The sequence below is a fragment of the Octopus bimaculoides genome, chromosome 26 (genome assembly GCF_046866305.1).
Source record: "Octopus bimaculoides isolate indiv1 chromosome 26, ASM4686630v1, whole genome shotgun sequence".
Taxonomy (NCBI): Eukaryota; Metazoa; Mollusca; class Cephalopoda; order Octopoda; family Octopodidae; genus Octopus; species Octopus bimaculoides.
In genome coordinates, this window is record NC_142953.1 from 971,586 (window position 1) to 987,381 (window position 15,796).

A 15,796-nucleotide genomic window follows, 5' to 3' on the forward strand; every position below is an offset into this window, starting at 1 on the left:
TTTAGGAGATCAGAAAATTAAATTTTATTTCTGTGTTGCAGCCATGTGAAACATAAAACAGTGTTTTTGTTGCATATAAACAACCAGGAGAAAATTTCATTAAAAAAAAAAAAAATTGGAGGATTTTGGGGGGGGGTTTTTTGTTGGGTTTCTTGTTGGGATTTTTTTTTTGTTTGTTTATTTTCTTAACCAATTTGACTCGGAGATGTTATGAAGATTCCTCCGTGAGGTCAACTGGAGAAATCAGAGTGAAATCTAACACAGCTTTTTTACAGACTGGACACACATAACGAGGATCAGCTAAAAAATTACTCTGCAAAGAGAAAAAGAAAAAAGAAAATAAAGGTCAGTTATTAAGAGTGGAAAAAAATTTTTTAATAAAGTTTAATTAGTAAAGTATTTCATCATCATCATCATCATCATCATCAATTAACATCTATTTTTTATGCTGGCATCGCTTGGATGGTTTGATTGAGGTCTGGAGAGCCAGCGGCTCCATCTAAAGCAAGTAAAACAGTGAGAATCTATGATAAAGTAGACATTTAGTCTAAACACGTTGCCATTTATTTGAGACAATTGTGCTGGTATGGTCATGTGATGCATATGGGTGAGGACAGCCATGTAAAGAAGTGCTGATCGCTAACTGCAAGCCATGTTATTTCATTAAATATTTAATCATTTTCAAAATTAATTGAAACAAACGTTGAGTATTTCAACAGAGACGTCGTAACAAAAGGGTCAGTCTGTAGCTTAAGCAAGCCCCTTAAGGTGCAGGGGTTCCACAAGCAACATAGCAAGTTGCACAACTTTCAATGGAGAATAGCCATAAAAGAGGGGAGATAACTGTGATTTATCAATGCATTACAGCAGTGGTTCCCAACGTGGGGTCTGCGGACCCCTGGTGGTCCGCAAAGGTAGTCCTGGGGGTCTGTGAACTAAATTCAAAATTTCATACATACACACACACACACACACACATATATATATATATACACACACAACGGGCTTCTTTCAGTTTCTGTCTACTGAATCCACTCACAAGGCTTTGGTCTTGGGCCAAGGTACCACGTAGTAGGACTGAACCTGGAACCATGTGGTTGGGAAGCATGCTTCTTACCACACATACACACACACAAACACATATACACACACACACACACACACACACAGGCATTTATTATCGTATTTGTAATCATGGCTGATGTCAGTGCTGCCTGACTGGCACCCGTGCCGGCGGCACATAAGAAGCACCCACTACACTCTCGGAGTAGTTGGCATTAGGAAGGGCATCCAGCTGTAGAAACATTGCCAGATCAGAGTGGAGCCTGGTGCAGCCTCCCAGCTTGCCAGTCCTCAGTCAAACTGTCCAACCCATGCCAGCATGGAAAGCAGACGTTAAACCACGACAACAATATACATGAAGGGCTACTTTCAGTTTCTCTGTAGCAAAGCCACTCACAAGATTTCGGTCATCCTGAGGTTATAGTTAAAGACACTTGCCCAAGGTGCCACACAGTGGAACCAAAAGATTAAAAAGATAATGTAAAATAAAAACCCAAAACAGGTTAAAATGTAAGCAAGGAACCGAGAACGGTTGAGATAGAAAATTCTTTGTAAAAAAAAAACCTTACCGAAATACAATAGTAACAGAACACATGACTACAACCAATCTGATGTGGATTTTGAGGAACCAGATCACATATAGCACAATTGGTTAATTCTGCCATTGTCCGAGAGTCTGGAGAACTGGGTTGAGCTGGCGGCGGCTGAGGCAGAAGGTAGTACGTTAGGATACTTTTCATACGACGGAAATTCACTAAGGGTAGAAGGAAGAATAAAAACTCCTGAAAAGACAAAGAGAAAGAGAGAGAGAGAGAGAGGTGGATGAATGGATTCCATTGTTATAGGGGTTAGACAGTTTGGATAGTGGTTTATTATTTAATTCTCACTTGATGAAAACGTTCTTTCATAAATGGACTAAAACAACAATATCATTGAGACTCAATGCTCAAATAAAAATATATGTGAGAAAATGGAGACGTGTATAAACATTCCCATGTGACAAGCTTAGAAATTGGAGAGTGAATCCGCTTTACTTAAAACCATTGGTAGCAACAAATTTATCCATCAATGTGGTGTTGAGCATTCATTCTTACCATTCGATATTAACATGTGTACATATATATATATGTATATAGTGCATGTATGTGTAACAGAATGAATGCTATTGTTAATACTCACTGAGAATCCATGCCATAATATCTCTCGTGTTAAATAATCAAAGGAGACCTAGAAAGAAAGAAAGAAAGAAAAGCACATCAAGATTTACTCAAAGATATGGATATACATACATCAGGATTTCCGCAAACCAATAAACCATTCAATTTTTATTTTCTTCAAACATATTGAATCTACAATCACTTGATGCAACGTGTGTTTACTTTTTGAAAAAGGTAAGGTGTAATTTTGAGTGAAGTTTGGCTGCTATTTCTCACAAGTCATGTGCAGCACCGGATTAACCATTCCACAAAATAAGGACATGGTTAAGGCATCAAAAGGAAGCAATCACCACAGAAATGGTAAATGGTCTACGGCACAAAATCACTTGAAACATTATTTCCCATCTTCTGACTCAAGTGCAGGTGGAAAACAGAGTAAAAAGAGGGTAAAGACCCCCTTTGGTCATGAATGACCATGGGATTGCACCTAGAAAGTTCCCCTCCAAGGCACAAGTCCACGTAAGGTTGTTTATGAAAGACCAGCAGTCCACCCATGCATACCACCCTCCCCTCCTGTCCATGCCACTGATGTTATCCAAGAGAAAGGCAAAGGGGCCGATACAGCTTGGCACCAGAGATGTCACAATTCATTTCTACAGATGAGTGAACTGGAGGAACATGAGATAAAATGTCTTACTGAAGAACACAACACACAGCCTGGTCCAGGAATCGAACTCACTACTTCATGGTTGTGAGTCTGATGCTCTAACAACGAAAAATAAAGTGATTTGCTCAAGGACACAATGTGTCGCCGGAAATTGAACTCACGACCTTACAATCGTGATCCGAATACCCTGTAGGTATAAAACAAGGTAATTAAAATAAAGGTGAAACATGAGTATTTCTTCTCACCTGTCGTATGAGTTGCTTTTGTGGGTGGACTGAGCGAATCCCCAACACTCGCTCAGTGAGAGACGAATAACAACCAGATTGCAGAAAGAGAGCAAAGTTGATGAGGGCAGCGATTTTGAGGGATTTCTCACACCACTGGAGGTATTTGTTGATCTGGAGAGGAAGAGGAGAAGGATTAGCAGCAGTTGGTGTGCGCGTGCGTGTGTACAGTAGTTTATGTATGTGTGTGTGTATGTGTATAATAGTTTATGTATGCACGTATCTGTATGTGTACGTGTATGTGTGTACTGTAGTGTGTGCATGTGCATACAGTAGTTTATGTATGCATGTGTGTGTATGTGCATGTACAGTAGCTTATGTATGCACATATGTGCGTGTGTGTACAGTAGTTTATGTATGAATGGAAAGCTGCGAGAACCTTTTCCTTAGTCTTGGACGTGGACAGACCCAAACTGTCGATGGTCAAGTTCAGCCGTTCTTTGAGCCAAGGAATTATGATCAGAATGAAGCCGTGGAGTAGCTTCTGCTTCTTCGACATCCAAGGATTGGTTTTGTCTTTGGCCCTGGCATTGGCATAGGTGAGCCGGAGGAGCTGCTGGCCGACCGAAGCGCCAGTCGCAAACACGGAGAACTGGTCAATGAAGAAATCAAGAAAAAGACACTGGTGAAGACATTAGCACTAAAAGAGGGGGGCGGAGGGGGATGAGAACGGTTTTGGAGATGGCTATGAAGATGATGACAGTGGGGTGGGGATGATGGTGGCGGATGGTGATGACGGTGGTGGTGGTGGTGGTAGAGACGATAGTGGTGGTGGTGATGTTGATGATGATGATGACAATGATGACAATGGTGGTAGTGATGATAGTAAAGGTGGTAGTGGTGGCGGAGGTGATGATGGTATTGAAACAAAAGCTCAAACTTACTCTCCATATCACAAACTTGAGTAAGGCTGTTATCTCTGGATCCAGTTTCGTTAACAAAGACAACTAAAAAAAGGAAAAAAATTACAAAATTGAAAAGGGAAAACAAATGTATGGCATGTGGAGATTTTTTTTTTTTTCGCCCTGAGCCGACGAATTATAAAAGACATTCCAGCCGTACCCACCCCATTTCTTTTCTCTCTGTGCAGAGAGTGAGGACCTCACATGGTTTTTCTAGGAAGTTGAGGCGCGATTTGAGGCGATCTGCAGGTCAAGCGGCAACCAAGTGACACACTCGTGGTCTCGCTTCTATTTGCTCGTTCACCCTTCAGGAAAAAGCAGCCAAATCTTCTTCAAATCACATATTACTGAGTTCAAAATGGAGAGTCATACTGAATACTGTAGTCTGGCCCAAAAAGACGATGGGGCAGGTTCTTTCATCAAAGTGGGGGCCAAACAACGACATAGATCCGACAGAATTGAGGGGGAACAACTCCTGGTGGTTTAAGATTCAAGGGAGAGAATTAGTTTGTTTTTTTGCCTCTTGGAAACTTCAATTATTTAAGATATATATATATATATATATATATATATATATATATATATATATATACATACATACATATATGAGAGACGTTCAAAAGGGGTTTTAATTAAGGTTTTGTTGCAAATTTTATTCGTTTTTTTACTAACTTACACTCCATTCTCGAATTTTGCTCGATTTGAAGGGTCTTCTCAAGCATGACATAATACCAAAGGTCTTAGTCATTGCCTCCCTGGGGCCCAACACTCGAAAGGTGTGTAAATATATCATGAAGAGAATCACTCCAGCCGACCGTGAAGAGACTATATTTTACGTTGACTTTTCCCTTTACTTCGTCAAGTTTCATTAATTTCATATCACGTGTCATGTTCCCCCACTCCTCTTTCATTTGACCAAGATATTTAACATTTTTGTTGCACTTCCGTTCTTTCTCGTGTCTAGGGATGGGTCCCGATGTGTGTGTGAGTCTGTTTTGAAATGTAATTCTGGAGAAATGAAGAAGTAAATTCACCTTATCTTAAAAAATAAGTCATAGAATATAGGAGTTCATTCAACTAGAACCCTCTATATTACATGGCTGCAATCTAATGGCTGAAACAAACAAAAAGTTATATATATAAATATATATATCATCATCATCATCATTTAACGTCCATTGTCCATGCTGGTATGGGTTCGACAGTTTGATCAGGGCTGGTAAGATGGAAGGTGGCAACAGACTCCAGTCTGATTTGGCATGGTTTTCTACAGCCGGATGCCCTTCCTAATGCCAAACACTCTGAGAGTGTAATGGATGCTTTTACATACTGATGGCACAGGTGCCAATTTGCATGACACCAGTATCTGCCATGACCACAATTTTGCTTGGCTTGATGGTTCTTCTTCTCAAGAATGTATGTATTTGTGTGTGTCTATGTTTGTCCCCCATTGACAACTGATGTTGGTGTGCTTATGTCCCCCATAACTTAGCAGTTCAGCAAAAGAGACCGACAGAATAAGAACTAGGCTTATGAATAATAAGTCCTGGGGTCGATTTGTGCAACTAAAGGCGGCGTTCCAGTATGACCGCAGCCAAATGACTGAAACCAGTAAAAGAAAGAAAATATATATATACGCGTGCATGTGCGCGTGCACACACACACACGCAAATAGAAATAAACCTTGAGTGGCATCCTAATTTCTAACCCTTCCTATTAGACCCGATCTGGCAGCCACTTAGATACAATATCTCTTTGCTTGCCCTTTGACCTCTCTGCTCAAATACTGAGATCTATGTCTCAGCATTCCATTCGCTGTCTGACCTGCATTTCTTATCTCCACCAATTTACAATTGTTGTCAGGTGTGCCTCATTTTATACAAACAGACGTGTGGGTGGAAGCAAATTCCTTTTAATGTCTGCCTTACAGTGCTTGGTATGGTTCCCATGAAATCTGTTGAGGTAAATTCTCTATGGCCTGCTGTTCTTCCTGTTGCCAAACCCTCACATCTTTCCAAGCAAAGTAATATTTCCCAAAGTCCTTGGAAGAGAAACAGCAGAATGGCCAGACATGTTTTCACGGAAGACTGCAAATAAACAAAAGGTCTGTATGATGATGACATTCGTTTATAATTAGCACAGAATGTCAAGACAAAGACATACATGGCTGGACACAGCTAAACACAGACATGGCCACACATGGACACGGCTGGACAGAGACACGGCCTGACACGGACACAGCCTGACACGGACAGGGCTGGACATGGACAGACACACACACACACTTCCATATCTTTCACTTCCATTTTTTCCATGCTAGAATGTTTGTTTGTCATTTATGTCCAGCTTAATATGGAGGTTGTCTTACAATACACAGCCTGGTTCGGGAATTGAACTCACTATCTCGTGATTGTGAGCCCAATGCTCTAACCACTGGGGCCATGTACCTTCACTATTATCTAAACTAATACATAATATACAAACCTGGTTGTATTCAAATATTCGGCCGATTTGATTTCGGACAAGTGACACGAGTTCTTGGTCTAGTTGCCGGGCATCGAGCTGAAAATCAAATGTTTAAAAACTGTATAACATTGATTAATCAATAGAGATTGATAAAATAAACATGACGGGGTGGGGAGGGGAGGGACACAGCAAGAGTGATGGAAGGAGGATAAATAAGTAAGATGGTGATGGAGGTGTACACGGAGGTAGTGACGCAAGTCTCCACAGCTGGTTCTAAAGAGTAGAGGGGGGGGGCGGAAAGAGAGGAGATGGCAGCTGTATTGTCAAGGATAATTACCGGTATCTTGAGTAGAACGATTTGCAAGGACATTATTATTATTATCACATTATATCATACGTCGAACATGCAATACAACAGTAATCCTAGTATTTATTCTATCGGTCTCTTTTGCTGAGCCGCAAAGTTACAGGGATGTCAACACACCAGCATCAGTTGTCAAGCAATGGTGGGGGAACAAACAGACACACACACACACACACATATATATGATGGGCTTCTTTCAGTTTCTGTCTACCAAATTCACTCACAAGGCTTTGGCTGGCCTGAGGCTATAGTAGAAGACACTTGCCCAAGGTGCCATGCAGTGGGACTGAACCCAGAACCAAGTGGTTGGGAAGCAAACTTCTTACCACAAAGCCATGCCTGGAAATGAAGTTTTCATTTTTCCTCTTTCTTCTTCCATTACAATCTGCTGCTAGTTTTAATAAGTTGCTGTGGCAACTCCTGTTGGGAGTAAATAGACTGTGACATCTGGAAGGGTCCATATTGTACAAGAAGTTCATAGCTTGTTAGGAGTGTGTGAGATTGGTGATGGTGGGGGGACATTCTATATATTTTTATTCCTGATGTGTTGAATGTACATCACACATTCCCGTTTACACAAAAGTCATAAAAATAGCAACTGACAATTGTTGACAAAAAACTCACTGCATTAACAGGCAAGCAGTGGGGAAGGATGGGAGGCAGGAGGGAGAGGAGGGACACCCAGGGACGCCTACTGCATCAAAAACAAACAGTAAAGTGTGGGGGGATGTAACAAAAGAAATTTCAATGAATTAAAATGACTGTGTAATGAAGAGAAAATATTGATTTCCAACTTTGGCACAAAGCCAGCTGTTTTTGAGGGGAGGGAGTAAGTCGATTACATCCCCCCCCACCCATATCAACAGGTACATATTTATTGACCCCGAAAGGATGAAAGGCAAAGTCGACCTCAACAGAATTTGAACTCAAATAATAATAATAATAATAACAGTAGTGACACAATCAGGTAGCAAAAGTGCTACATTGGAAACTGTGCGAAGGGGGGGGGGGGCTAGAGAGAGGTAAGACCTGGTATGAGCACAAACCGTAGGGAGTGGCGGAGTTGGAGACTAGTAAAATCCTCTGGGATTTCCCAATCCAATCAGATCAGGTGCTAGAGCATAACAGACCGGACAATAGTGGTGGTGGACAAGGTGCACCACATGTGCTTTATAGTTGATGTTGTGGGCCCCTTTGACCCATGAGTAGTCAAGAAGGAAGGCGAAAAAATAAATACAAGCCTCTTAAATACAAAATAGTTTGACTCTGGAAAATGAAGGTGAAGATAGTGCGCCAATTATTGTTGTCAAACTGCTAAGTTACGGGGGTATATAAAAGATATATATATATATATATATATATATATATATATATATATATATATATATATATATATTATACATAGAACAGGATTCTTTCAGTTTCTTCTTGTCAAATCCATTCATAAGGGCAGTGGTTAACCCAGAGCCACAGATACTAACCTAAGGTACCATGCAATGAAACTGAACTCAAAACAACTTGGTTGGGAAGCAAACTCCTTAACCAGACGGCCATGTCTGCACCAAACAATTAACCAAATTAGTTCTTTTCTCATCGTCCCAAGAAGATGTAATTACAATTACTTAAAACATTTTAATTTAAATTCCTCTTGCTCACTTCGTGAAACTAAGTCAGTACCCAAACAGCTACGACACTCACTGTTTGCTTTCGGTTACGTTGCACCAAGACAGGCGACAGCATTGTCAATTGAGGTGACACACTTGTTAAAAAACAGCAATATGGAGTTAAGAGAGAGGCATAACAGATGCTACAGCAAACCTGTAGGCTTTCATGTTATTTTAACATTATAATTACATTCCTTTTTGACTGCTTAACCATCTGCCCTGAATCTATTTCTCGTTTTCTACCCTATTTATAAAACACACCAGCCTGTCGTTCACAAGTACATATCACTTGGTAATACGAAGCCATACTCATCCCTTTTGCTACCATATTTCTGTTGAGATGCTCTCGGTTTCTTTCAATTCATTTTAAATATAACAAAGAATTAAGTAAAATACCTTAGTTACCATTAACCCAAATTCTGCCAGGGTTGGCTTTGCTTTTTATCCTTTCGGGGTCAATAAAATAAGAACCAATTGAGCCCTGGGGTCGATGTCATTGACTTACGCCCCTCCCAACAAAATTACTGGTGTCATATCAAAATTGAAAATCAATATGTAACCCTGCTTTACATATTGTGTGTATGGGTGTGTCTTTGCATCTGTGCTTGTCCCCCACATGACCAAGACCTTTGGCATTATGTCGTCCTTGAGAAGAAGAAGACCCATCAAGCCGAGCAAAATCGCAGTTGTAGAAGATACCAATGTCATACAGATACTAGTGTCATTTGCCTAAGGTGCCACGCAGTGGGACTGAACCCAGAACCATGTGGTTGGTAAGCAAGCTTCTTACCACACAGCCACTCCTGCACCTAGAGACAGAGAGAGAGAGACAGAGAAAGAAAGAAAGAGAGAGAGAGCATGGCTTAGTGGTTAGGGTGCTGGACTCATGATTATAAGATTGTCGTTTCAATTCCTAGACTGGGCAATTCATTGTATTCTTAAGTAAAACACTTCACTTCATGTTGCTTCAATCCACTCAAGTAGCAAAACTAATTAATCCTGAGAGGAACTGGGGTCCTGTCCAGGAGGAACATATGCACCACAAAAACTGGAAGACCAGCCCTATGAGTCTATATGATACAGGAAGGATCTTTATCCTTTTTCTTTTTATCCCATATCAACCTAGGGGTCCTCAAATTAACACAGGCAATAGCCAAATAGATGGCAGGGGCCCATATAAGCTTTGATTTACAGTAAAAAAAACCCACGTGAAATAACAAACGGTCGGCCCCAATATCTTGTTCTGATAGCGGTGATGTCTCGTCACACCTTTCAAATACTGACCATAACAGCCTGCTACATAAAGCACTGCTTTGTCTTTGAGACCACAACTCACAGATGAGACAGAACAGACACATAGATCAACATCAATGTCCTGACAGTTTGGCTTTTTTTATTTCTTTTTCTCCACATCAACAGAAGTAGGATAGGCCTCATAGCAGCTCACCATCTGCTGCAACTTCTCCTATTCTCTCTCATATATATATATATATATATATATATATATATATATATATACATATATATATATATATATATACATATATATATATATATATGTAAAATGAGAGAAATAAATAGATAGGGAGAAAGACATAGTTATGTTTAGTTAGCATACTCCTAGTTCAGTCTTCCCTCTATCTCTTTCATTTTTTCACACACACACACACGTATATATATATGTAGGTTTGGCAAATCAAACAGGAAAAAAATAGAACTCAAGAAGCATGAGTATGTGTGTGTTAGTGATTGCTTCAGAGCTGTTGTTCTTCATGGATAGGGTTGAAGAATTACTGGCAAAGACTGAACCCGGGACCATGTGATTGGAAACCTAGCTTACCACTCAGCCACAGAGTGACTCAAAAGCCAAGAGTTTTGTGTTTTAGCATTTCTGGGTTCAGTCCCACTGCATGGCACCTTGAGTAAGTGTCTTCTACTATAGCCTCGGACTGACCAAAGCCTCATGAGTGGATTTGGTAGATGGAAACTGAAAGAAGCCTGTTGTATATATATATGTGTCTGTGTGTGTATATATATATGTTTGTGTGTTTGTGTTTGTCCCCCTACCATCACTTGACAACCAATGTTGGTGTGTTTATGTCTCCATAACTTAACAGTTTGGCAAAGAGAATGACTCTCCCCAGACACAACAAAATATGCTTCAACAAACGAACTCACATAAAGAATCTTGCAGACCAAATCCAAAAACGAAATGGAATTTTGTAGTTATTCCAGGAATGATGTTAAATATCTACCTAAAAATAGAATTGGTATTTCCTGCAAGTTGTGCTGCTTCAATAAACCTGACATTTCTCAACAAAGAATAGTTCCAAACATGACATTCCTCAACAAAAATGGAGACTGGTATATAAAAACTGTTTTCCATTGTTAAGGGTCATGAAATTTTGAGTGGGCCTCAAGGATTTCTACAGTAAAGGGTTAAAACTTTGCTTGATGTCTTAAGATTTCTGGGTAGACACATAAACGCTCATAGTGGAGGCTGTCCTTATCTTTCCCCCTAAAGATGAAGGTACACCACCATCCAGCGGTTAAAGTGTCAAGCTCATGGTTGTTAACACATGGGCTCATCTCCCAGACAGAGCAGCACAGTGTGTCCTTGAGCAAGGTAGTTCATTTCACAATATTCCAGTTTACTCAGCTGAAAATGAATGTCAGATGAATACTTGGGGTTAACCTTGTGACAGACTGGGGGGAACAGTAAGTTTTTATTTATCTGAACACTTTAGAACAAAGGACAAGTGGAAGCCTGAAAGTTCAAAACAGACTCAGGTTTCTTTTATGCTTATAAAGACATCGTAGACATCAAAACAATGAATTATCAAAAGATTCATAAAAGAAATTAGAAAATAATTAGAGTGAAAAATTCAGGCCATTTTACACTTTGCTAACTCTGAGTTAACGACAACAAAGGCTTGAAGGGCATACCTACACAAGTGTGTCCCACCAAATTTGTTTCCCTATAACTTTCGAAAAAATGGGTATTTTCTAATGAAATTTTCTCCAAATATCTTACAGATGGTATAAATTATGATTATATTAGAATTTAATGCATAAAAAAAAAAATTGGCTTCAAATTTTGGTTGAGGGCCAGCAGTTTTTGAGGGAAGGGGCTAAGTCGATTACATCGACACCCCCCCCCCCCGCCCCCGCAGTGCTCAACTGGTAATTGACCCTGAAAGGATGAAAAGACGAGTTGACCTCGGCGGAATTTAAACTCAAAACGTAAAGGCGGATGAAATGCCACTAAGCATTTTGTCCGGTGTGCTAACGATCCTGTCGGCTCACCGCCTTGATGATGATAATAATAATAGAACGCGATGGTCACGATTGGAACGACTGTAGCTATAGGTCTGCTCTGTGAGAATCGAACTAACGTTAAACAACAACAACAACGAAAGTGTTAGATTTCCCCCACCAAAAAAACTTCAAAACCTGATTTAAAGAATATAATTCTTCATAATAACGGTCTTTAGAAATAAGTTTTATTTTTAAAAAATAAAATTGTCGTTAATTTCGAAAACAGACTTTTTTGGCACCAAACGGGGTTTGTTGAGGGTTTAAAATTGAAAGAGGGAACCACTTCTTGAGGTACAACCTGCCAGCTTGATAAAATAATAATTAATTAACTACCTTTAGTTGTTTCAGTCATTGGACTGCGGTCATGCTGGGGCCACCACCTTGAAGGGGTTTCAGTCAAGCGAAGCGATCCCAAGACTTATGTTTTGTTCTTGATTTTTTTGTTTTATTAAAACCTGGTACTTTTTCTCTCGGTACCTCATACTGAAGCACTAAGTTACGCGATAATAATAATAATAATAATAATAATAATAATAATAATAATAATAATAATAATAATAATAATCCTTTCTGCTATAAGCACAAAGCCTGAAATTTTGGGGGAGTAGATACAAGATCAGAACTTCGTGGGGGAAAGGGATTTGTTTACATCGACCCCCACAACTCAACTGGTATTTGTTTTATCCCGAAAGGAGTAATAATAATTATTGTGTGAATAAAAAGCTTGGAATGTTACGGTAAAATAAAGCAAAACGGGATGTTGTGAGTTTCATGGCTTTCCAAACGTAAGTGAAATAGATTTGTAACTGCTTAACCCCTAAGTCAGTCCATGGTAAAGCAGACCCAATGATCAATGGCATTCCAACAGTGACCATCCACTCTGATTATTATTTACCCTCCTCAAGCACAAGTACACCCAAGAGTAAAACATCCAATGTGTCCTAAGAGGGTAGGTGTATGATTTGAGGGATATTAGCTGTTATTTCTACTATGTCCAACGACTGGAGCAGACCTATGAACTATTGCATTCCAGCAGTGACCATCCAGTTGTAATGTTTATAATTTTCCCCCCTCTCAAGCACAAGGACATCCAACGTGTTCTAAGAGGGTAAAGTGTGGTTTGAAGGGAAATCAAGCTGTTATTTTTATCATGTCGAATGACTAACGTATAGGTATACGATAGACGGGAAAAAAAACAGAGGCTGCTGCGACAGAAAAAAGGGGTCGAAATTGTTCCCATTTCCCTAAAGATAAATAAACAGAGCGTGTTTCTAGAAACGACCAGCAACAAAATATTAAATGTTTCCAGCTTCTTCTGAGAGATAAAATATAAACACGGTCTGGCTCCAGGGCTATAATAGACCCCATGGGAAGTTAAAAGCTGTTGTTCATTCAGGTGTGTGTTATGTAATTAGATCGTCTTACCTGGGCGATCCTTAAGGCGTCGACAGGTCTTGCCATCATCCATTGGTAAAGAAAGTAAACTTAGAGAAACAAACCATACAACGGTGAATGATGTTAACGTGTATCCTGTGCAAATTAATACCGGGTCGTCAGATTGTTTTCAAAGCGCGTCGGATAAAAATTGTCTATTGCCGTATTTCCGCTGGTCCTTTTATGTTCTGAGTTTGAATACGGCTGGGAGAGAATTTTGCCTATCGTCATCCTTCGATGGGGGGAGGGGGGGGGGGGGTGTCGATGAAATAAAGTACCAATTGAGTAATGGGATTTTGATGTAATCGACTGGTCCCTTTCCCCGAAAATTTCAGATCTTAGCTCCTATAGCAGAAAGAATTATTTAAAGTTGTTTTTTAAAAAAAAGAACTGAAAAAAAATAAGGGAAAAAATAATAGAAACGAAAACGTATTTATTCTGTTACTTTTATTTAAGTTTCAGGCATTGGATTGCAGCTATGCTGAAGCACCACATTCAAATGATTTTTAAGGTTTATATATATATATATATATATATATATACACACACACACATTGCTGTACATGGATCGCAGAGAGACGATCTACAAATGAAGGGAAGTAACTTTTATAGAGAGTTGTCTCCCTTAGTATTTTTATAGACGTTTGTGAACTTGCTTTGTAAGATTCCTGATGTGAAATCGTCAATTGAAATATATTGTTTTATTTGGTGGTGATGGTCATTTCCTTTTCCTTTTTTTTTTTTTTTTTTGCAATAAAAAGAAAATGACTCTCCCGAAATATAACATCTTTATAGAATTTTCCCTTATTGTCGACGTTCAAAATTGTCTTTTTATCTGTGCTGCTGTGTGAACATTGTTAATGGCCGTAAGGCATGACACGGGTATCAAGAAAACCAAGTACCCTCAGACTGTAATGGGTTTTGACTGTACCTTCAGTGAGGGTGAGGTTATACCACCCCACATCTTTGAACAGGACCTTAGGCTCAATTCAAACAGCTACGTGAAGCTGCTCTAGACTGTGCTCAAACCCTGGTTCAAGAGGGTTGCTGCTGGAAAGCCATATGTGTGGCAGCAGGATTCAGTTCCTGGCCAAAACCTCTGGAAAGAGTCAGAAACAATTGACAGAATTTTTACGACTTCACCAGCCACTAGCATAAGCTAGAGAGGGGGGACGGTACACCCCCAGGTGGCACTTTTATGAGACAACACTACTTTTGGGTCTGCTGTAGGCAGTATGTATTTATTGTGGGGGCCCAGAGGCAGCAGACTGAAGGGTCACCCCAGGACGCACACACTCTAGTTATGCTAGAGTCACCAGCCCCAATATCTGGCCTCTTAATCCGATGGAATATTACGCATAGGGCATTTTCTTAAAGAGAAAATAAGAACTGAGGTCGGTTTCTTTGACTGAAAGACTTCAAAGCGCTGCCCCAGCGTGGCCACGGTCCGATGGCTGAAACAAGTAAAAGATAAAAAGATTCACACACACATGTACACATATTTCGCACAGAGACAGATAGACGGATAGACGGACAGGCATGTGAGCGCGGGTGGTAATGAGTTTTAAAGAGTCAACGATAAAGAATAGGATGCAAGGAAGACAACTGTGTTCCGCTTGTGATAAATATTGACAGTTTTGAAATATTTCGTGGATGTATGTGTGCACGCGGGAAGAGACGAAGAGAGAGAGGGGGGAGAGGGGGAGAGGGGGAGAGAGAGAGAGAGAGAGAGCGAGAGAGAGCGAGAGAGAGAGCAACAGAGCAGGTAGATCCAGCATGGGCAACCTTTTTTACTGGGAATATCTGATTTCTGCTGTAAGGGGGTCAATACCTCCCTCCTTATAGAGGCCCCAGAATTCGATCGGTAGTAATACAGGATCAAGTTGAAATAAATGGGGCAAGTGGTGGGGCTTAAGAAGCTATAATCTTCTTAATCCCACTTAATCCTCTTTTTCAGAATAACCAGCAAAAAAAAAACCCCAAAATGAAGCTGGTTTTCCCCCGCTTAACTCGATACTAACGTGGCCCCAAGCGTAACGAAATTATATTCCAATCGAAATTTTCGCTCAAAACAGAAAAGCCATCAGGAATTTTCTCTTGATTTCAAAGTCAAGATTTTAACCAATTTTCTTGTTTTCCAACTGATTAGCCAGAACTGGTGTGCGCGGAGATTCCACAGAAAATCTGAATGTTAATTCCCCACCGTAATTTTTTTTATTTTAATTGCTTTGTGTTTTGTCATTTATAGAGCCTATCCATCAAAAAAAAAAAAAAAACTAGCATAAATAAATAAATAATGATGATGATGATGATGATGATGATGATGATGATGGTGATGATGATTGCTGATGATAATAATAATAATAATAATAATAATAATAATAAAACGAAATGAGAAACTTCTTTGATCTTTGTATTGAATTATGGAACGGTTTTAAAGCAGCGCTGCAAGTGAAGGATTTTTCGTCTGCTAATTAC

General features: G+C 39.8%; 1 protein-coding gene across 1 annotated transcript; it reads right to left on the reverse strand.

Moving 5' to 3' along the window:
- LOC106871847 (peroxisome biogenesis factor 2) lies at positions 1 to 13,467 on the reverse strand. Its single transcript, XM_014918564.3, has 8 exons — positions 13,310 to 13,467; positions 6,557 to 6,634; positions 4,055 to 4,117; positions 3,550 to 3,762; positions 3,132 to 3,284; positions 2,242 to 2,289; positions 1,632 to 1,844; positions 1 to 313 (listed from the first exon to the last, which is right to left on the reverse strand). The coding sequence occupies exons 1-8, from the start codon at positions 13,346 to 13,348 to the stop codon at positions 209 to 211; spliced, it is 912 nt and encodes a 303-aa protein (XP_014774050.1). The 5' UTR covers positions 13,349 to 13,467; the 3' UTR covers positions 1 to 208.
- Positions 13,468 to 15,796: the final 2,329 nt, after the last annotated feature.

Coding starts and splice junctions, on each gene's coding strand:
- LOC106871847 (XM_014918564.3), bottom strand. CDS start 13,348: ATGATGGCAAGACCTGTCGACGCCTTAAGGATCGCCCAG. Junction 6,635..13,309: donor ACGCCTTAAGGATCGCCCAG/GTAAGACGATCT, acceptor TTTGATTTTCAG/CTCGATGCCCGGCAACTAGA. Junction 3,763..4,054: donor TCAAGTTTGTGATATGGAGA/GTAAGTTTGAGC, acceptor TTCATTGACCAG/TTCTCCGTGTTTGCGACTGG.